The 22220-nt window shown below is 45.7% G+C and overlaps 1 protein-coding gene across 3 annotated transcripts in view; it reads right to left on the reverse strand.

The window, feature by feature from the left end:
• Positions 1-22220, reverse strand: part of AIFM3 (AIF family member 3) — a 62943-nt gene that overhangs the window by 17215 nt on the left and 23508 nt on the right. For all 3 annotated transcript variants that reach the window (XR_015695538.1, XM_087705853.1, XM_087705852.1), the window contains exons 3-15: positions 20878-21091; positions 19078-19187; positions 15329-15438; positions 13881-13925; positions 12824-12920; positions 12087-12199; positions 10977-11063; positions 10022-10113; positions 8677-8807; positions 6623-6738; positions 6455-6526; positions 3237-3300; positions 1233-1309 (exon numbers count right to left, since the gene is read on the reverse strand). Coding sequence is in view for 2 of the 3 variants with exons in the window: in XM_087705853.1 (XP_087561979.1) it covers positions 1233-1309; positions 3237-3300; positions 6455-6526; positions 6623-6738; positions 8677-8807; positions 10022-10113; positions 10977-11063; positions 12087-12199; positions 12824-12920; positions 13881-13925; positions 15329-15438; positions 19078-19187; positions 20878-21091 (1328 nt within the window). In the remaining variant the exon portion in view is untranslated. The remainder of the gene's footprint in view (positions 1-1232; positions 1310-3236; positions 3301-6454; positions 6527-6622; positions 6739-8676; positions 8808-10021; positions 10114-10976; positions 11064-12086; positions 12200-12823; positions 12921-13880; positions 13926-15328; positions 15439-19077; positions 19188-20877; positions 21092-22220) is intronic.

The following is a 22220-nucleotide window of genomic DNA, read 5'->3' on the forward strand; positions in this document are numbered from 1 at the left end:
ATGTATGCATGCATGGATGGCCACCCATCTTGCCTGAAACACTTCCACAGGGTGGAACTATGGATTCCTTGGTGCCCTTTGGTGATTTGCGCACCCCACCCTACCACACACTGATGGTGTTCCCTAGTTGGGCACTGCAACATCTGCAGGGAGAGCATCAGCACAGAGAGCATCAAGGACTCCATTTAGCCTACTGATTGAATTACCCAATTGCCGTTGGGTGTGTGTGTGTTATTATTTTATTATTTTTTATTATTTCTATTTCTTCTACATTGTGTTTTTATTTTCTATAAGCCAACTAGAGTCACTGGGAGTGAGTAGGCAGCTATATAAATTTAAATGAATGAATGAAATGGATGGATAGATGGATGGGTAAAAGTAGGTGGCTATATAAATTTGAATGAATGAATGAATGAATGAATGAATGAATGAATGAATGAATTGGATGGATGGATGGATTGAATGGATGAATGAATGAATTTGATGGATGGATGGATGGATGGATGGATTGAATGGATGAATGAATGAATTTGATGGATGGATGGATGGATTGAATGAATGAATGAATGAATTTGATGGATGGGTGGATGAATTGAATGGATGGATATATGGATGAATTGGATGGATGAATGAATGAATTGGATGGATGAATGGATGGATGAACTGGATGGATGGAATGAATGAATGAATTGGATGGATGGATAGATGGATGGATGGATAGATAGATGAGTTGAATGGATAGTTGGATGGAGAAATTAGATGGATGGATGAATTGAATGGACAGATAGATGGATGAACTGGATGGATGGATGAATGAATTGGATGGATGAGTGAATTGATTGAATGGAATGAATGAATGAATGAATGAATTGGATGGATGGATGAATTGAATTGACGGATAGATGGATGAACTGGATGGATGAATGAATGAATGAATTGGATGGATGAGTGAATTGATTGAATGGAATGAATGAATGAATGAATGGATTGGATGAATGGATGGATGAATGGATGGATGAATGGATGGATGAATTGAATGGACGGATAGATGGATGAATTGGATAGCTGAATGAATGAATTGGATGGATGAATGGATGGATGGATGATGAATTGAATGGATGGATGGATGGATGGATGGATGGATGGATGGTCCAGTGCTTGGCCAACAGCCCCCCTGCCCCCGCCACCACCACCTCCTCCCTGGCCGGCCTGTTTGGCTGCTTCTAGGGTACCTTGTTCACCACGATGTAACCTTTGGAGTCCAGATGGACGCCACTCTGCTTCAAAAAGCCAGTGGCTGGAGTGGCTCCTGCGCCAAAGAAAAGAAGGGCATTAGCAGTGGGAGGGACTCTTGACCCCCATCCCCATTTATTTCAACCACAGAAATGACCATTATCAAATACTAATTACCCTTGACCACTCCATCTGCTTTATAAATCATAAAATGATAGATCATCCATATAAACTGGAGATAATACAAGTTTACGTCCCAATTATCAATTGGTGCTTTGTTTTAAGTCCCCCCCTCTTCTTTCCTCTTCCCCCTCCTATTTTCCTTCCATATTACAGTTTTTTAGCTTGTAAAAAACTTTAGGTGATGGTTGCTCTTTGGTGGCCTGTAAAACATTCTGGCTTTTTGGTGGAATTAAAATGCTTTAAATAAACTAAAATGTAGCTTATTTTAAATAAATAGTTTAAATAAACTATTATTTAAATATATGCTATAGTTTAGTATCCCTAATACTGATAATTCCTTACTGTCAAAATCAAACACTTTTTGGGCTCCCCGATTATGTCATCACTTCCTTCTCACACTTTCTCATGGCTTCAGAAGATCCTGATTTCTGTCATATGAAATAATTATCCTATGGAAGGATTTCTCGGAGTGGTTCGGTGGCCTAGAGGTGGAAACTCTCATCTCACAATCAGGAGGCTGTGAGTTTGATCCTAGGTAGAGGCAGATATTTCTCTCTGGGCCCAGTGAGACTATATCTGCTGAACAAAACTCCACATTGGTGACAGGAAGGGCATCGGGTCAGTAAACGCTCAGCTCCATTCAGTTGCTTTTTTGTGAATGAGCCAATGTCAACTATAATCTCTCTACTGACTCTTCTCACTCAGCTCTGTAACTTACTTCAGGGACAATTTTTTGGGTCACCATAGAGAAGTATTTTGCCAGGGCCCCCTTTCCAACTTAATCATTGTTCTAGAATCTCCAGATGGTCCCCCATCCCCAAATCCCCAAAGTGGCTTTTTTTTTCAAACTCAGCAAATGTCAGGTAAATGCTACCCCCTGATGAACAGAAAGAGCTGTATAATTAAAGTAAGGGCTGTCCTTGTGGGAAGGTCAAGGAAGAGTCCTCAAAACATAGGGGCACTCAGGGACATCCCCAGGGGGTTATCTAAAAGCTTAAGATGGCCAAGAGCAACTGATCAAAGCATGTGTGATGTCTCTCTTGGACGATTCCTCTGATTCTTCCTTGGAGTCGGCTCAAGGGAGGATGAGCTCATTCCTGGCATGTCAGGAAGTGGGTTAATTAATGACTCTGAACAGCCTGCCAAAAGAAATTTAAAGGATGCTTCGGAGGGTGGCAGCTTGCAGGTGTAGATATCAGTGAAGAGGAGGAGCAGGAGCTGCCTTCTGCAGTAGATTCAAGAGCACGCAGGGCAGAGAAAAGACGAGAGCAATGGAGATCTTCCAGATTTCTCGGGAGGAGGCCTTGCCTGTCTTGATGGGCTGCACTGGAAAGCTATTTATCATGGCAGGCATAGGGAGGCGTTGCTGGGAGTAACACATTGGGTTGATGGCTGTGTGTATTTATTCCTCGTATGTCCTGCTCGACTTTGTACCTTGGAGACTTTGAACTTCTCTTACCAAGTGAGCTCTCATAGACGTCCTTTCAGTTTTCCTGGTAGATTTAAGTTTGTTTGGTGGACTTGGTTGGTTGGAGCAACTCTCTACTGTTTTATGGACCACCGGCCATTGCCTGGTGGACTAATCCTGGCCTGCTTGTGGCTGGATTGATTTGGGACAGTTCTGAGGTTGGGTGAAGGGAACTGCTGGGGAACATCAATAAAACTCTCTATAAACCATACTTACGTGTGTGTGTGAATGAGTGGGGCAGCGCAGCATGTGACACTTGTAGAGAGTGAGCTTCGATTGGGCAGTCCTGGTGCCATTTTGATCTTCTTCAGTCCCCGCAAAGGCCAACCCCCAAAATACTCCAGCTACTTACCTATGCCGATCACGCAGACATCTGCCCGGAGTACCTTGCCACTCTTCAGCACTACCTCCTTCAGCTTTGGGGAAAGGTAAAATGCAGCCAATTAAAAAAAAAACACCCCTTCAGCTCAACAACACATTAAGCTGAAGCTAGAAACATTTCTGCTAGGAATTCTATCTAAAATTTATAATAAAGAGAATGCATATTTAATCATTCATGTATTAACCGCAGCTAGAATTGTATTTGCACAACATTGGAAAAGTGTAGAGATTCCTATTGATGAGAAGGTGATATGGTAAATATTAGACTGTACAGAAATGAACAGATTAACATTAGCAATTAAGGGGAAAGAGCAAACTGATTATTATATGATATGGGAAGTGTTTTACCAATGGTTGGAGAGAGAAAAAAGGAATTTGTAAATCAAGAAAGCTAAAAAATAAGTAGACAATAAACTTAGATAGAGATATAAATGAGATGAAAACTGTTAGTATGTGTATGATGAGAATTACGATGTTTAATGTTGATATGATATTATTACTAGAAGATATTAAGAAGAAAAATGGAGAGTTCTATAACATTTAAATGCTCAATATATTATAATACTAAACTTAGGGAAATAATGTTAATATGAATGTGAAAGATGTGGCAAAAAAGGAACGAGGTTGCACAGAGATGTTTGTACCCAAATGACACACGGCATAAGGAAAGATGGTATGTTTATTTTTGTAATTAACAAATAATAAAGCTCTTTAGAAAAAACCCAAACGCCTAAGTGATTTCTTGTTACAGTTCTGCTTATCTGTGAAGATAGAAAGCTAGACACTGCTGGGTGTGGGAGGCTCCCCACCTCTCCTTGGGTGGGTGGGTGGATGTGGCCGGGGAGTTTCAAACAGAAATATCCTGGCTAGATTTGAGAAGGAAAAAAGAAATTATATTTAACTATTTTTGGGTTTGCGGAAATACCACCCCAAGAAAATAAAAAGTAAGAACTGGAAGAGACAGCTACAACAGTAGAAAAAGAAAGAAAGAGAGGAGGGGAGGAGAGGAAGAGGAGGGAAGGAAGACAGAGTTGCGGAGAGGAAGATGGAAGGGAGAAGGAGAGAAGGGAGAAAGGGGAAGAGGAAGAGTGGAGTAGGGGAGAGGTAAGAGGAAGAAAGTAGGGAAGGGAGGGAGGGAAAAAAGAAAGGGAAAAAGAAGGTGGTGTCAAAACAGGAGGAAGGGATGGTAAATAAAGCAACCCAAATAGTATGTTATAACCCTGTAAAAGGAATGACAAAAGTATAAGAACGATGAATGTAAAAAAGAATAATAACTATGTGAATGTATACCTATAATTGTACATAGAGAACAAAAAATAAAAATAAAAAACTTTAAAAGAAACCAGAAATATCCTGGCAACCTTGCAAACTCTGAGCAACTGAAAACCATCACTTATCTGAAATATTATAGGTTCTCCTGCTTGAGCAGGGAGCTGGACTAGAAGACCTCCAAGGTCCCTTCCAGCTCATCCATTCTATTGTTCTATTGTTGTTCATCCTCCCCAGAGGCTCTACGCCTCTCTTCCACCCCTCCTCAGGTCCAAGGAAGTCTTGCAAACTGCCTCCCCAACTGTGGACTTCCTCACTCTGTACATGGGCAGAATCCTAAACTCTCAAAATGAGGCCAGTGGAGGGCTGGAGGACTTCCAGGTCTTGACTGCAAGGGCTGTGGCTGGTGGGGCTGGCAGTCCTATCCATAACAGGGAAGTGCTAGGAGACAGTGGGCAAAGATGAGGAAGGGCTCTGTTCTCTTCTTGATGTTCATATTTTTATTTTCTAACTCTCCCAACCTCCCTCCGAAAGAAACAGGAGGCTGCCAAGATGATGAACCAGGCATCCTGTCTAAGGAGCTGCCCTCCCCAGGCTTCCCATCCTTGCAAAAAGAAATATCTTTTTCACTCAGCGATTAATTCCAAAGCTTGCAAAGAGTCTTCTCCCACCACCCCGGCCTGCCTCCTCCAACCAGAGGCTCAATGGGGGGTTTTGAGGGCCCCCCAAAGCCTCACTAAACTCCATTCAATTCAATCATAATAAAACTGGGACCTTGGAGGTCTTCTAGCCAACCCCCTGTTCAGCAGGAGACCTATATATATATCAGAGTTCCCCAACCTTTCCGTGTTGGAGCGAGGAAGAGAAGGAAGGAAAGAGGGGATTATTTTATGGGAGGGGCAGGTGCATGTGTGTGCGCGAGCATCTGCGAAGTTTGCAGCGATGCTCGTGTGAATGGAGCCAGACCCTCTGGGATGCTCATGCAAACATCCATCTGAGTGGGGATGTGCACGTGTGTAGATGTGATCCAGTGTCGATTAGGCCATAGCTGCGGCCCACAGGTTGGGGACCCCTGCCCTATACTATTTCAGAGAGGTCCCTGTCCAATCTCTTCTTAAAAACTTCCAGTGGTGAAGCACCTCATTGTCCTCCCTATTGGGAAGTTTCTCCTTAATCTCTCCTTGATTGATTTCCATCCATTCTATCCAGCAAGAAGCAGAGCCAGCCAAATGTATAGGCTGAAAAATAGCTTTTATCCATCAGACATCTATACGCAACATAGCACCACAATCAGGTTTAATATGATAGATTTGCAGGGCCAGGGTAACATACATGTTTATACCAGTGTAACATAATATTATATACATATATGTATGTGGTAATGTGTGCTAGTTATTAGTTATTTGGGTTTAGGGATTTCTTTTTCTTTTCTTTATTCAGTTACCAGCCAATAACCTTGCATTGCCCGGGTATTTATTTATAGGGGGAAAATGTCTGGACCAAACATAATTTCTAATGTTGGATTTTACCCCTTACCAGAGGGAGCCCCCTTGTGGAGTATTGTGGAGTACTGTGAAGCAGTTACCATGGCAACTCCACTGTGCTGTACAGTAGAAGCCATTTTAAGGCACAACAGGCTGTATCTTAACAGAACACCCACCTACCCATGAGGGGTTTTAGGGGTGTCTTATCCCCGCAATATTTTTTTCAGTGTTTAAGTCATCTGTGTGCCAAGTTTGGTTGAAATTCCTCGAGGCGTTCCATAGTTATGCTGGAACACACACACACACAGCCATTTTTACATATATGGATGGAGATGTATTTGGCGTTTTCAGGAGGGCTGTACCAAGGGAGGCTGATTCAATTTTATTGTACACATTGACAATAAAGGTTTGTTTTGATTGATCCATCCAACTCTACCTTGCCCTCCTGTTCCCGCAGTTCTGACACTTCGGTCTGCATGTAGAACTTCACTCGGTTGTTTTCAAACATCTGTCCCAGAGGAGAAGGGGAGAGAAGGTTGAAAGACATTCCACTCAAAACAAGGTTCAATCCTCCCCAAATGCCCCCTACAAGGAGCTGCCTTGCCTTCATGATGGCTCGCCCAACCTTCTCCCCAAAGAATTTCTTGAAGGGGGCTTCTTCCAGCTCCACCACCGAGACTGAGTGAGCCTTCTCCGAAAGGTAGGCAGCCACCTCCATCCCTGCAAAGGGCCAGAGGGAGCAGAAGGGTTAGGGAGCCACCGCGAGAAAGACCCAACACAAGCTGAGAGTGCAGCACAAAGGCAGACGATCCAGCTGCTGAAACAAGTCAACTTGGGCAAAACGAGAAAAAAACAATAGCTAAAAACAGAGGGAGAAGCCCCCCTCCTCAATCTCCAACTTGGACACAGAATTTAATTTTCAAGACATATTTAGCCTGTGTCCACATACTGTACTAAATCATGATTTCCTTAATCATGGTTTGTGCAATAAACTACAAACAGCAGGATCTGCTTTGCATGCTAAGTCATAAACCATAGATACCGGGTTTCCTCAAAAATAAGATCGGGTCTTATATATTTCATTTGGACCAAAAGACCTATTAGGCCTTATTTTCAGGGAGGTCTTATTTTGAGGGTAACTGCCAGCCCCCTCCCACCATCTGCTTGCCTGCATTCTCAACAGCTTTACAAAGCTTCCCAAGGCAAACACACTTTTTGCCTGAATGGAAAAATGACCGAGACTTGAAGCTTTGTATGCTTGCAAGTGGGATGTTTTAAAACAGAGTAATTAGCAAAAGCATCCCATTTGCAAGCAGAGAAAGCTTTGTCTCCATCTGGGCAAAAAGTGTTTGGGCGCTTAGAGGGTGCTTGGGATTTGCTCCATTCTCAAGCACCCCATAGGAGCCCAAACACTTTTTGCCCAGATGGAGAAATGACGGAATACTGGAAGCTTCATCTACTTGTAAATGGGATGCATGCAATTAGCAATAGAGTAGAGTAGAGTAGAGTTATAGAGTAGATAGAGTAAATAGAAGACCCTGTTTCCTTGAAAATAAGATATCCCCAGATAATAAGCCTAATTGGGTTTTTGAGTGCATGCGCTAAAATAAGCCTTCCCCCCAAAATAAGTTGTCCCTGAAAATTTTCAACACAGCAGCAGCCATGAGGTGACTACCCTCACCGCCTCCTGCACCTCAAAAATAATAAGACCTCCCCAGAAATAAGGCCAAGTGCTTATTTTTTTGGGGGGGGGGAGAAAATAAAACCCTGTCTTATTTTTGGGGAAACACGGTAGAATTAGAATTAGAATAGAATTCTTCATTGCCCAAGGGTGATTGGACACCAAGGAATTTGCCTGTGGTGCAGATGCTCTCAGTGTACATAAAAAGACAAGATACAATTGTCACAAATCATAAGGTACAGCACTTAATGATGGTCATAGGGTACAAATAAGCAATCAGGAAACAATATCAATATAAATCGTAAGGATACAAGCCACAAAGTTATAGTCCTGCAGTCAAAAGTGGGAGGAGATGGGGGATAGGAACGATGAGAAGACTAATAGTAATAGGGATGCAGCCTTAGTGAATGGTTTGACAGTGGGGAGGGAATTATTTGTTTAGCAGAGGGACGGCATTCAGGATCTCTATTTCAAAGTATCCCATTTGCAAGCAGATGGAGCTTTGTTTCCCTCTGGGTGAAAAGTGCCTGGTGGAGCCAGGCAGAGGCAGAGGCACAGGGGAGGCGATCCCAACGCACCATCCACTCTGTCCCACCATCTTTCAGCTTGCCTGTGGCTGCACTAGGCAGGCACCTGCTCGGAGTGGCGGGATCAGCTGCCTCTCCCCTCCCCCCATGCCTCTGCCTCCGCACTCGGACTTAACTGCGCTGTGTCAAAGCACCAGCGGGCTGCTGCTGCTGCCAGACACTGTCATCCCCCCATGCGCTCGCTTCTTGTGCTGCCCCCAGGCTTATTTTTGGGGTAGGGCTTATATTAGACCCACCCTAAAAATCAGGCTAGAGCTTATTTTGGGGGCAGGTCTTATTTTCCAGGGAGACACAGTAGTAAACCACGCTACTGCATGCTAGACTCAGATGAAACAAACCACGTTGTGAATCAGGTGAGCTTCCCAGGGTGCCTAGGCAGCCTTTGCTCACCCAGGAAAGAGGCTCCCACCACCACGGCGTTTTTGCCAGTGGCCACTTTGACCACCCGGTTGGCATCTTCCACAGCACAGATGGTGAAGACGTTCTCCACTTCCTTGCCTTTGCAGCTGAGCGTTTTGGGTCTGGAAGGAGAGATTGGAGAGGTCAGGCCGAGGGAGCCTCTAACGCAGTGTTTCTCAACCTTGGCAACTTGAAGATGTCCGGACTTCTTCAAGTTGTCAAGGTTGAGAAACACTGTTCTAACGGTTGAAGAAGGGCAGGTGGGAAAACCAGGGAGGAAGTCTCCTTATTCCTGGCCCACCTTCCCAAACGCCCCAAGCCAAGTTTGATCAGGAAAAGACTAGAATTCTGGCTACCCAGTTAGAGTAAAAGGCGTCACATCTGAGAAAGGGAACTGCAGCTCCTGCTCTTCATCCTTTTCATCCCTTTTATTATTAGGTATGTTTGCCGCCTTGAGTTATTTATAAAAATAATAAAAGTGGGATACAAAAAATTTAAATGACTAAATAAAATTGTTCAGTCTCCTCTTGTTTTATGGCCAGCATACACCGCTCTCATCCTACACCCGTGATGGCGAACCTATGGCACATGTGCCAGAGGTGGCATGCAGAGCCCTCTCTGTGGGTGGGCACGCCATCTGCTCTTCTGCTTTCTGGCATGCCAGCCAGCTAGTCTTTGCAGGCACCAGAGCACTGGAAAACAGCTTAAAAATGGCCCCAAAACAGCCAAAAAACAAGCATGCATGTGCTGGCCAGCTGGTCTTAGGGTTTCCAGCACTCTAGTGCACGCACATGCATGCGTGTTCCGGTTTGGGCACTCAGCGCCGAAAAGGTCCTCCATCACTGTCCTACATGGTCTAAAATGGTTTAGGAAGGCAAGCTGTTCCACTGGTTAACTGTGCCAAAGTTTCTCCATAGTTCCATGAAATTTCATCAGATTCCACAAAACTAATTTCAATTTCTAAGCCATGGAATCTTAGGCTGAAACCCACTGATTCATCTTGAAGATACCACAACATTCTGAAACGGTCTGTCAGACCCAAACAACCAGATCCACCCGTGAACAGTCCACTTAGCTCCTTCATTACTCGCGTCTATTACAGAGGAATCTTCTCAGACTTTGCACCCAGGACAGACTAGAGAAGGTTCAGTGGCATTCAATGGGGATCAGGCCTTGCCTTCTTGTGATTAATTAAAGTTTCCAGACTAATTCCCCACTTGACTCCTCCCCCTGGTTCAGCCAGTCTCTCTCCAACACATTTGGGGTGCATTAAAACCTCCTCCACCTGAAAAACAAGACCTCAACACTTGGTGCAAAATCTTTTAGGGCCACCTACGTGTTCCCTGTTGCCAGCAGCAGCTTGTTGTACTCCATCTTAAACCCATCCTTGAAAATGGCCGTCTTGTTCTTGACATCCACCGCCACCACCTGAAACAGGAAGGACGAGCCATTAACAGTAATTTCTTAGCTGTTTTTTTTTTCCCCATCAGACCAACACACACCTACAGAGTTGTTGTGGCCTGTCGGCTGCCAGCCCCTCCAGCAGCTAATTTAGAGGAGGAGGAGGAGGAGGCGGCAGCGGCATGGGAGGCCCGAGGGGGAAGTGGGAATGGAGCTGGCAGAGGGGGGGGGCAGAGGCAGAGCCTGGGCCATCCATCAGCTCTCAGATGGAGAGTCAACAGCCCCCAGGTCTGGAGGGGGGCGATGAGGAAGAGGAGGAACAGCTGGGTCCAGTGCCTGATGCATGGATGCACAGAAGGCAGAGGAGAGGAGAGCAGTGGAAATCTATGGGCTGGTCCTTGGGACAGAAGAGCCACCACTGCTAGTGAAGCCCCATCCTAGCTCTGGGGATCAAAGGCAGGGGGTGGAGATGAATAGATGTAGCAGACAACTATTCATCTCCCTGCCAGACAGACTTGTTAGCCTGCAGTGAGAGAGAAACGTTTTGCCGGGGCTCCTAGTAAAGGAATCTTTCAGTTCACTTCAAAGGGTTTGTGTTGTTTGGGGAGCTGGGTCAGAACAAGAGTCCATGCTGGGAAGAGGCTTCAGGGAGCCAAACGCACCCATCCTGCACTGTTTTCAGAGATGAAACCAGGCCAGGTGACATGACCTCCCTCCACAGGTCCTGGTTCAATAGAGCAGCTCTCGAAAGTGTGAGTTAAACCAAACCATCTCTGGATTAATAACAAAGTCCTTTTTTATGTCCACACAGACTCTCCCTTCACACGTCCCACAAAGAGATCCAGGCCCTCTTTGAAGCTCCCCCCCTCTCCACAGAGACAGACCCTCACCTGCATTTCAGTCAGGACCTCAATGTCGTTCGTGCGGAAGAATTCTTTTGGACGCAGAGCGATCTGGTCAGCGTGGGAATCCATTGACTGAAAGCAGAGGTCAGTTTTATGCTTAGATACTACTTAAGCGCCTTCCAGAGGTGTTGGAAGGGTTCTGAGAGTTGTAATCTCACCTACACCTGAAGGGTCTCCCTAAGAAGGTGTAATGGTCTATGGCAGTGCTTCTCAATCTCAGCAAGTTTAAGAGCTGTGGTCTTCAACTCCCAGAATTCCCCAGCCAGCTTGGCTGGGGAATTCTGGGAGTTGAAGTCCACAGCTCTTAAACGCTCTGTTGGAGCGATGGGTAACTGCATGCGTGTGAAGTGAACAGGTCGTTACACCGGTAGGATCCCACCCCGGTGGTAGCTTCTATATTAATTTGAGTCATTTTTAGGAAAAAGAGCAAAGATTCAATATTAACTCTGCCCTTAGATGCCATGACTATTATCAGGTGGGCACTGGAGGGAGGATTCCATGCATACCTTCGGCCAGAGTCGGATCTCATAGTTCTACAACCTAGTTGGTAGATCTGATTTATGACACAGACAGAAGGGAGGGGATAGAGGGGTAAAGTTCAAACGCAATTAAGTGGAAATCAGTTTTGGCTCTCTGTGAAGTTCCCAGAAGATGACCTAATTAATTTACAAGCCTCAAGACAAAGTTCAAAAGAAATCCATTCATTTATTAGGATTAACATTCTGGCATATTCTTCTGCGGAGCCGAAACTGATTTCCGCTTAATTGTGTTTGACCTCTCTATCCCCTCCCTTCTGTCTGTGTCATAAATCATATCCACCAACTAGGTTGTAGAAATATGAGATCCCACTCTGGCCGAAGGTATGCATGGAATCCTCCCTCCAATGCCAACCTGATAATAGTCATGGCAATGCTTTACAAGTTGACAGATGAGTGACAAGTTACATGGACACCCATGGACTGCATGAAAAGGAATTCTGTTTCATTTCAAAGACAGCATCACAGAGGCTCAATGCTCAGAGATAAGATGGAAAAGTGGAGCAGCCACCCAGTGTCCTCAAGGAAGCCTTGGAGAAATTCCTGGGTAAGCACCAACCTTGCTCAGTTTGGGCCTGTCGTAGGGCAAATGTCGATCGATTGTACACATCACAATCCTGTCCGAGAAGCCCTCTTGGCGGAGAGTCTCTGCACATACCAGCCCAGCAGGACCTGCCAAAGGAAGTGACTGTTGGTGGAAGCGCCCGTCGTTTGGCAGCTGAGAATTCCCCATTAGGTCTTCTCCACCTTCCTCCCAGAGTAGCAATAACTTATATACCGCTTCACAGTGCTTTCCAGCCCTCTCCAAGCATTTACAGAGTCAGCCTCTTGCCCCCAACAATCTGGGTCCTCATTTTACCCACCTTGGAAGGAGAGAAGGCTGAGGCAACCTTGAGCCTGGTGAGGTTCAAACTGCCAAATTGATCTGAGGGTCCCAGGAAGTAGGAACGGCGCCACTCCAGCACAGAGGCACCAATTGGGCTGGACAACTATTTGATTTGGAGGTTTGATCCAAAAACAATTGTATAGATTCCCCAGACTGAATGGATTGTTCAGAATAAACGAGAAAGCCAATCTGAATGACTGAATCAAGGCTTCCACAATGGGGGTGTCCTTGTGAGTTTTCCCACAATTCTTTTAAAATATGGGCAAGACCAGATTCATTTGGGCATCCGAAGGGATGGGCTCCTTGAACCATGCAGTGGCGTCTCCAGGAGGACACCCATCCAAGCAGGGCTCTGACCCCCACCCTGAGGCCTCCGCCCTTGAGCACCTCCTCTCTACACCAGCCAGTACCTGCCCCAATGATGAGCACATTGGTGCTACTGATGCTGTAGTTGCTCAGCGAGATGCATTTCGCCATCACCTTCGTCCGCTTCTGGGCTTGAAGAGCCTGGGGTGCAAGGAGGGGCCATGTCAACTCAGTCCCGAACTGATGCATGCAGCACCCCAATCCCTACACCTCTGGCCAAGTCCCCTCCAGCCAGGACTCTATCCAGAATGGTGATAGAGCACCCAGCATTCTTGGGCTGGTGGGGGAAATCTGGATTTGAAGGCACTCAGTCTGGGAAAAGCTGCTCTGCACACAGTTAGTTAGTGAGTTGGTTGGTTGGTTGGTTGGTTGGTTGGTTAGTTAAACTGGTTGGTTGGTTGGTTGGTTGGTTAGTTGGTTGGTTACTAATAGCACTTAGACTTATATACTGCTTCACAATGCTTTACATCCCCCTGTAAGAGGTTTACAGAGTGAGCATCTTGCCCCCAACAATCTGGGTCCTCGTTTTACGGACCTCAGGAGGATAAAATGCTGAGTCAACCTTGAGCCAGTCAGGATTGATCTCCTGGCTATGGGCAGAGTTTGCCTGCAGTTCTACATTCTAACCACTGCGCCCCATGGAAGGAAGGAAGGAAGGAAGGAAGGAAGGAAGGAAGGAAGGAAGGAAGGAAGGAAGGAAGGAAGGAAGGAAGGAAGGAAGGAAGGAAGGACAATAGCAATAGTACTTATATACTGCTTCAGTGCTTTACAGCCCTCTCTGAGCAGTTTATAGAGTCAGCCTCTTGCCCGTAATAATCTGGGTCCTCATTTTACCAACCTCGGAAGGATGGAAGGCTGAATCAACCTTGAGCTGGTTAGGATCGAACTCCTGGAGTCAGCAGTGAGTTAGCCTGCAGTACTGCATCCTAACCACTGCCCCACAATGAATCCAGTTAGTTAGTTAGTTAGTTGAATTATATGGCTATCCATGTCCTTTTTCTGTGACTGTAGGTGGCTTACAATCAAATAATTAATATACACAACAGGAAAAATAAAAACTACAAATCAAATAGCATTAATTAACCAGTCCTTACAGCTTACCTGTTTGCTTGCTCGGATGTACACTTTTTCCTTCTCAATTTTCACCTAGAAGGAGAAAGAACACCTTCATGTTTCATGATGCAACTTTCACCCTCATTAAAATAAGTGTTTCATCATTATATAAACCTAGCCCAGCTGCCCCGCCCCCGCCCCCAATGAAAAACAAATTGTCTTCAGGGGGAACGGTGTCAAGCGAGATGCCCAGCCTGACCCAGCAGAGGCTCAGATCGCCTCCAAAGTCCTCCCATACCAAGGATCCAAGGTCATCCCCAACACATGGTTGACTTCAGCTTCTCTTGGAAACCTTGAACATGTGCAACATTTGAACATGTGTAAATCTGACATCTGTCAGAGGTGCTCAGGTTCAATCATGCCCAGGTTGACCTCTAAGTTCCTTTCCAACCCTAGGATTGTACGAGTAAAGACCAAAGAAATGGTCTCAGAGCCAAGAGTTGGCAAGACATTTGTGGGACAGCATCGGCTGCTATTCCAGACAGCGATCCTTATGCGCCATTATGTCCATAGCCGCTGACAAGGAGAGTGTATGTGTATGTGTTTTGTGTAGACTGCCATCTCCTTTCAGCCCCTGGCCTGCAGGACTGACAGAGTAAAGCTGCATTCAATTTTTGGTCACCACATTATAAAAAAGAGGTTGAGACTCTAGAAAGAGTGCAGAGGAGAGCAACCAGGATGATGAGAGGACTGGAGGCCAAAACATATGATGAACGGTTGTAGGAGCTGGGCCTGGCTGGTCTAGTGAAGAGAAGGACCAGGGGAGACAGGATAGCAGTCTTCCAATATTTGAGGGGCTGCTACAGAGAGGAGGGGGTTAACTATTCTCCAAAGCACCTGAAGGCCAGACAAGGAATAATGGATGGAAATTAATCAAGGAGAGATTCAACAGAAATAAGGCAGCCGGTTGGACTAGATAACCTACAAAGTCCCTTCCAACTCTGTTAATCTAAGCTGGGCTACTGAGATACTGTTTGGGTCCCAAACTGCCTCCTTCTTGCCCATCCTGTCTTTGCCTTAGAACCTCAGTTGACCTGGCCAGGTGTGTCAGGGGAAAAAAACCCTCAAAGGTCTTTGATAGCTCCCAGTTCAAGGAGTCCCAGTCTGTAAACTTTTCAAGATTTCTCAATCTTGCCTGCTTGAAGATGTATGGATTTTATGCTGCCTGGGGAATTCTGGGAATTGAAGTCCACGCACTTTCAAGTGGCCAAGGTTGAGAAATTCTGGTCTAGGGATTAAAGGGAGTGGCTTGCTGGGATATTTGCCAGGGACTCTGGTCAATAGACTGGAGGAGGTAATTTGTCTGAAGTCATGCAAAGGGGAAGGGGGAGGGAGAGACTGCTGCACATTCCCAGGGGCATAGACTGGGCGAAGATCACAGGGCATTTTCTTCAATGACCGGCTGCTGGCTTGCTGTTAATCTGCAGACCTCTCACCTGGAATTTGGGGAGACTATCCAGCCCTGGGAAGTCTTCGATATCGCCAGTGCCGATGTTGAAGCAAGCCCCATGCCAGGGGCAACGGATCCGGCCTTTGGACAAGACTCCTGCAGAAAGAAAGCAACAGCAAAATTAGTCCCCTTCTTGACTGGAAATAGGCAAACGGTTGATTTTCGCTGCTTTGACACAAAAAAGAGGTAGCTGAACAGAAAGTAAGGTTTGCCATGAGTTAAACACTGCAGGAGGAGATCTGAGCTAATTCTATAGCAGTGCCTCTTAACCTTAGCAACTTTAAGATGTTAGGAATCCTCCTCCAAATTCCCCAACCAGTATGAGTGGGTTCCTTCAACTCTGGGAGTTGAAGTCCATCTCTCTTAAAATGGCCAAACTTTACAATCTTGATCTTCAATCTTGATCTTCAATCTTGATCTTCAATCAAGATCAAGGGAGGTACTAATACCACACCTACAAAGCCCTAGTAAGATCACACCTAGAGTACTGCATCCACTTTTGGTCACCACACTATAAAAAAGATGTTGAAACTCTAGAAAAAGTGCAGAGAAGAGCAATCAGGATGATTAAGGGGCTGGAGGCTAAAACATACGATGAATGGTTGCAGGAACTGGGCATGGCTAGTGAAGAGAAGGACCAGGGGAGATAGCAGTCTTCCAGTGCTTGAAGGGCTGCCACAGAGAGGAGGGAGTCAAGCTATTCTTCAAAGCACCTGAAGGCCAAACAAGGAATAATGGATGGAAACTGAACTAGAAATAATTTTCTGACAGTGAGAACAATCAACCAATGGAATAGAAGTTGCCTTCAGAAGTTTTGGGAGCTTCATCCCTTGAGACTTTCAAGAAGACACTGGACTGTCATCTTTCAGAAATTGTGTAGGGTCTCTTGCTTGGGTGGGGGTTTAGACTAGATGACCTATAAGGTCCCTTCTGTTAATCTGTTAACTCTGTTAATCTTCAAATTTAACAGTTGGAGCAGGGGTCTCCAACAGTGACAACTTTAAGACTTGTGGACTTCAACTCCCAGAATTCTCCCAGAAGTCCACAAGTCTTAAAGTTGCCAAGCTTGGAGACCCCTGCACTGGAGAACAAAAGCTGCCCAAAAGGTTTGCAAACAGAACTCCAGTCTGCCAAGGAATCATTCTGGCTTCTACGCAGACTACGGTATTTGAGAGGCAGAATGGAGCAGAACAAGTGTGCTTGTGGATGTAGAACACACACTTGAACAATATCTCAAGTCTTTCAATCACACCCGGGTACTTGTCTGAGCAGTGCTGACATACACTTAAAAAACCTTGATGGTGGCAGGTGAGCATCCATCCTCTTTGATGTAGAAGAGGCTCAGAATTACCTTGGCACTATTGCTAACTTTGGCAGAGATGGAGCTGCCGAAAGTTCTGGGAGCTTGAAAAATTGACATCAAGGGTATTTCAAAGGCTGGAAAGTGTTCAATGTTATTATTTCAATTTGCCATTGATGCGTAAGGCACTGGAAGAGAAAATAATCACTTCATTTCTGGAGTGGCTGACCACGAGCTCTTCCTCTTGAGAATATTCCTGTCAGATCCCTAAAAAGTGATACTGCCATTCAATTGGGAGGAGGGGGGCCTTGGAGTCAATTTATTGGCAATGCCTGTGACAACTGATATTTTACAACTGGTTTCCTGCAGCCGAAAGGCCAGAGATCCCACCACCTTTTGGGGAATGTTTATGATGGCTGTGTGGGGTGTTTTACTTTAATGCCTGACAAAGATAGCCATGGGAATGTATGTTTATTCAGCCTCAGAGCAGTTGATAAAGGAAACATCTTCACACTTGTATATTGGTTAGAATTTGCATGGGAGGTTTCACTACTGCTTTAATTCTACCTGCATTGCCTAAGGGGATTCAGATGTTGCTTTGCCTTTAATGGTTTCCATTCTTCTTAATTAAAGGTTCCTTTTGAAATAATCTGTTTCAAGAGTCTTTACTTTCTTATGTTAGGCAGCACTAAACTCCCAAAGGTGCTTTTTCAACTGGTCTTTCTGGTTTTTTTCTTTGAAGACATTTCGCTTCTCATCCCAGAAGCTTCTTCAGCTCTGACTGGATGGTGGGGAATGGAAGGAATTATACTTCTTGCAGACAGCTGGTCATTGGCATCCTTTTAGAGGGTCATTGAGGCCACTTGGAGGTTTGTCTGTGTCCTCAAGGTCACCTGAATAGTGCAAATGGATGTGGAGCCTTTTTGGAACTGTTAAAAGGACTCCTGTGTTGTAGACTGGAGATAGATGGTGTCATATCCCTCCCCCACTCTGTTGAGGAAGGACTCTTCAGGTCCCGTGTGAACTTTGGACAGAGGACCACTGGTTTGAAAAAGGGGTCAAAGAAGCCCCCAAAGGCCAGACAAGGAATAATGGGTGGAAACTGATCAAGGACAGATTCAACCTAGAAATAAGGAGGAATTTTTTGACAATCAACCAACAGAACAGAAGTTGCCTTTGGAAGTTGTGGGGGCTTCATCCCTAGAGGCTTTCAAGAAAAGATTGGACTGCCATTTGTCAGAAATGGGGGACGGTCTCCCGTTTGGGTGGGGAGTTGGACTAGATTAGCTACAAGGTCCCTTCCAATTCTGTTAATCTAATCTAATCTAATCTGAGCCCTCAGTTAATTCTCTCTTCCAGGTTACAGGGAGGTTTGAAGATAAGCCTCCTGCTGGATATAAAAATGGACCAATTTTGTTTGGGGGAGATAATTTTTCAAGGTTCTTGTAGACATTTCAGCAGGAATCCACCAAGGACCAATTACAGTCTAGAGCGGTTTTGCTCACCCATCTGGAAGGGGGGAGGAGAGGAATAAAGCCTAGGCACCAAGACTCTGATGTGGATGAAGGAAAAACCGGTCCTTTTGCAGTGATCACAAGAAAAATTTAAAACATAGGGAGACTGCGAAGCAGACAAACCAACATGCGATCAAACAAAGAGCGACAGGATCTTCCAGTGTCAGAGTCAGCTGCCCTTAAGAGTTTACTATTTTTAGAGCCTTGCAGGCTTCTTCTTTGGGCAAACAATTGTCAGAACTTCCCTCAGCCTTTTTCAGGCCAGTCTTCTGACCTAGGCTTCCCAAAGTCACGGAGCAGATTCCTTGTCCCAACAAAACCCCTTTTTATTAGGCTAATGTGAATTCCTCTCATTCACATCCAGCAAAGTCCTGGCAAACAGTCTTTCAAGGGTGAATTGACAACCACAGACATTATCAGGCTTGGAGAGCTGCCAGGACATTACCTTCCAAACGCCACGCTGTAGAAGAAAATACTTGGCAAGAAGTTAGGAACAGATCTTCACCCGAATGAATTGAACTAATTGTCTCCTGTAAACTCCACTCCCCTTTTGCTCCTCTTTTATTTCCTCTGGGAGGGGCCATTCACCGTCCACCTGTGGCCTGACTCCCAGGTCGACCCCTGTTCTTTAGCTGTTCCCTTCTCCTGGCAGCTTTGTGCATGCGCACACTGGGAACAGGCTCCAGCTGTTCCTCTGCCTCACTGATGTCTGACTCTGAAGGCAGCTGATAACTGGCATGTGGCCCTGGCCCTCTCTCTGCCTCTGACACAGAGCCCTCATCAGAGCCTTCCCCAGACTCCAGGACTGGCCCATGTTCCACCCCAACCCCCTCACTGTCCGAATCTGCTGCCAGCTCTGCCACAACACCATCTTCTAGCTAACTGCAACTCCTGCTCTGGGGCACATGGGGTAAAACACACCTTTCACCAGTGGGGCGCCGTAATGAGGACACTTGTGACCCATGGCGTAAAACTCTCCATTTTCTTTCACCAGCAGAGCCTTCCCACAGCCCAGATCGACTTCTCGCATCCTAGGGAGAACAAGAAGGAGCAATGCCATAAATGTCTTTTCCACACAGACCTGAGTTTGCCAGAAGCCCGGCAGAACAAGAACATGCAGAGGTGGGATTCAGCAGGTTCCAACAAGTTCTGGAGAATCAGTAGCAGAAATTTTGAGTAGTTCAGATAACTGGCAAATACTACCTCTGGCTGGCCCCGCCCCCATCTATTCTCTGCCTCCCAAGTCCCAGCTGATCGGGAGGGAATGGGGATTTTACAGTAACCTTCCTCTGCCATACCCACCAAGCCATGCTCACCAAACCATGCCATGCCCACCAAGCCACACCCACAGAATCGGTAGTAAAAACTTTTGAATCCCACCACTACCATGATGGGACCCACATGGAAGGAAATGGTCTTAAGCGAGAGGCCAGAACTGTCCGGCCAGCTCTCAGCAAACTTCCCTCTGGATATCCTGCAAATCACGAAAACTGGATCCTGTTTTGACCAGCAAGGCGTCCAAAGCAGAGGCAAATATTAATGCGCAGAATGACAATGTGCAAGTTTATTGGTCAGAAATAATCATTGTATGGATAGAAGAGAATATTTGCCACAAGGTTGAACTGTGGGGTCTTGGTGCTCTCTGAAATTGGTTAGTTTTCTTGAAGATGTTTCGTTAACAAACTAGGTAACATCATCAGAGCTAGTCTAGCATTGATGATGTTACCTGGTTGGATAATGAAATCTCTACAAGAAAACAATGCAGCTCAGAGAGCACCAAGGACTCTGCAGTCCTACTACTACTACTACCACTATTACTATTACTACTACTACTACCACCATAAATCCCACTCCTTTCTAGCACTGATGATATTACCTAGTTTGAGAATGAAACATCTGCAAGAAAATAACCAAACTCAGAGAGCACCAAGGACACCTTAATATGACCTTAAGGAAGACACCTTAATGTGTCTTCTAGTTGCTTGCTTCTTGCAAGCAACAAAAAATAATCATCACCTACTGTACATACAGTAGGGCAGTTTATCATGTTCCTCAGAGGGTCCCAAAGGATGATATGTTGCCTGAACCCTACCTCACCCCTCTTGCAATTTTCAGCATATTACAGGAACTCTGTCAAGCCATTGATTAACCTGACTCACCTGTTAAAACATACTTAAAAGTGAAATGTGTTAAAATGCCCTAACTCAGAACGCTGCCCCGCCAGGGAAGTGATGCCCGAGTGTCATCCTTGTGTCAAGTGGAGGTGGGGGATGGGCGGAAGGGGCTCTCGGCTTGATTCCTGACACAGCCTCAGAGTTCCCTTTCTGGGGTTCAACCCGTCTCCAGCTAAACCTTCCTCACAGGGTTGCTGTAGGGGGAATATCTTGTAGGTGTTCCCAGAAGAGAAGTGGAATTATGACAATGCGTAGCTTTCCCACTCTTAGGGGTCTGGAGTTTTGGATCCTTTTTGACGTTGATTAGACGCCATTCTTGGAGAGTGAAGCAATCTTTTGAGGGACAGGCAGAGTTTGCAGAGAGCAGGCCTTCCCCCACCTCATTTTGATTAAAGCAGTTTTTCAGCCACTTAAAGATATGTGGACTTCAACTCCCAGAAGCTCTGCTGGCTGGGGGATTCTGGGAATTGAAGTCCGAATATCTCCAAGCGGCTGAGATTGAGAGACAGTTTTAAAACCCAAGAAAAAGCCCTGGGCCCCCACTGACTGTCCAATGTCCAGGTCCTTCACGTGGCAAACGAAGGCCTCCACCACATCCTTCACATTCTGGTAGGGGTTGGGGGCGACTGGGTGCTCCTCCAGCTGGTAATGCCGCGAGGTGCCATTGGCCTTGTAGACGATGGGGCTGGCCTTCCCGTTGGGCGATGTCTCCTCTTTGATGCGCTCCTTCTCTGGCAGCACCACCTCGATTTTCACTTCCACTACAGGAGCAAAGAATACAAAGGCAGAGAGGTGAGAAGGACAGGAGAGTATCTTTGATGTGTTTGAGCACAACCAATTAAATAGTGCTAGTGGATAAATAATAAAAAATTAGAGGACAACCAATTAAGCATGAGCCAACAGTGTGAGGCAGCAGCCAAAAAAGCCAATGCAATCCTAAACTGCATTAATAGAGGGATACAATCAAGAGCAAGGGAGGTACTAATACCACTCTAAAAGCCTTAGCAAGACCACACCTAGAGTTCTGTATCCAGTTTTGGTCACCACACTATAAAAAAGATGTTGAGATTCTAGAAATAGTGCAGAGAAGAGCTACCAGGATGGGGGGGGGGGACGGGACTGGAGGCTAAAACCTACAATGAACAGTTGTGGGAACTGGGCAAGGCTGGTCTAGTGAAGAGAAGGACCAGGGGAGACAGGAGAGCATCTTCCACTATTTGAGGAGCTGCCACAGAGAGGAGGGAGCCAAGCTATTCTCCAAAGCCCCTGAAGGCCAGACAAGGAATAATGGATGGAAACTGACCAGAGAGAGATTCAACCTAGAAATAAGAAGGAATTTTCTGACAGTGAAAACACTCAACCGCTGACAATCAACCACCCAAAGCTGGCTGGGGAATTCTGGGAGTTGAAGTCCGCCAGGCTTAAAGTTGCCAAAGTTGGAGACCCCTGGCTTAAACAGCTACTGTGATTTATTTAAAAACTGTCACAAAAAGGTCATAAGGCAGGTCTCGTTTAACAACCACCTTGCTTAACAATGGACTTCTGATCCCAGTCGTGGTCATAAGTCAAGGACTACCTGTGTTGCATCTGGTTGATTCTGACGCCTTCCTGTGCCCGTGTTCCTGGTCAGGGCCACGGCCCTGTTCATGCTGTCTCTCTCCCTCCCTCTCTGTTCCTCCATCAGTGTCAAGTATCATTTAACAGAATAACTGAGTTGGAAGAGACCTTGGAAGTCTTCTGGTCCAACCCGCTGCTCAAGCAGGGAGGCCTATGCCATTTCAGACAAATCTCTTCTTAAAAACTTTCAACGTTGTAGCATTCACATCTGGAGGCAAGTTGTTCCACTGGTTAATTGTCCTCACTGTTAGAAAGTTTCTCCTGAGTTCTAGC

Source organism: Thamnophis sirtalis, unplaced genomic scaffold, assembly GCF_051295495.1.
Source record: "Thamnophis sirtalis isolate CommonGarterSnake01/CBP01778 unplaced genomic scaffold, rThaSir2_p1.2 scaffold_2, whole genome shotgun sequence".
NCBI lineage: Eukaryota > Metazoa > Chordata > Lepidosauria > Squamata > Natricidae > Thamnophis > Thamnophis sirtalis.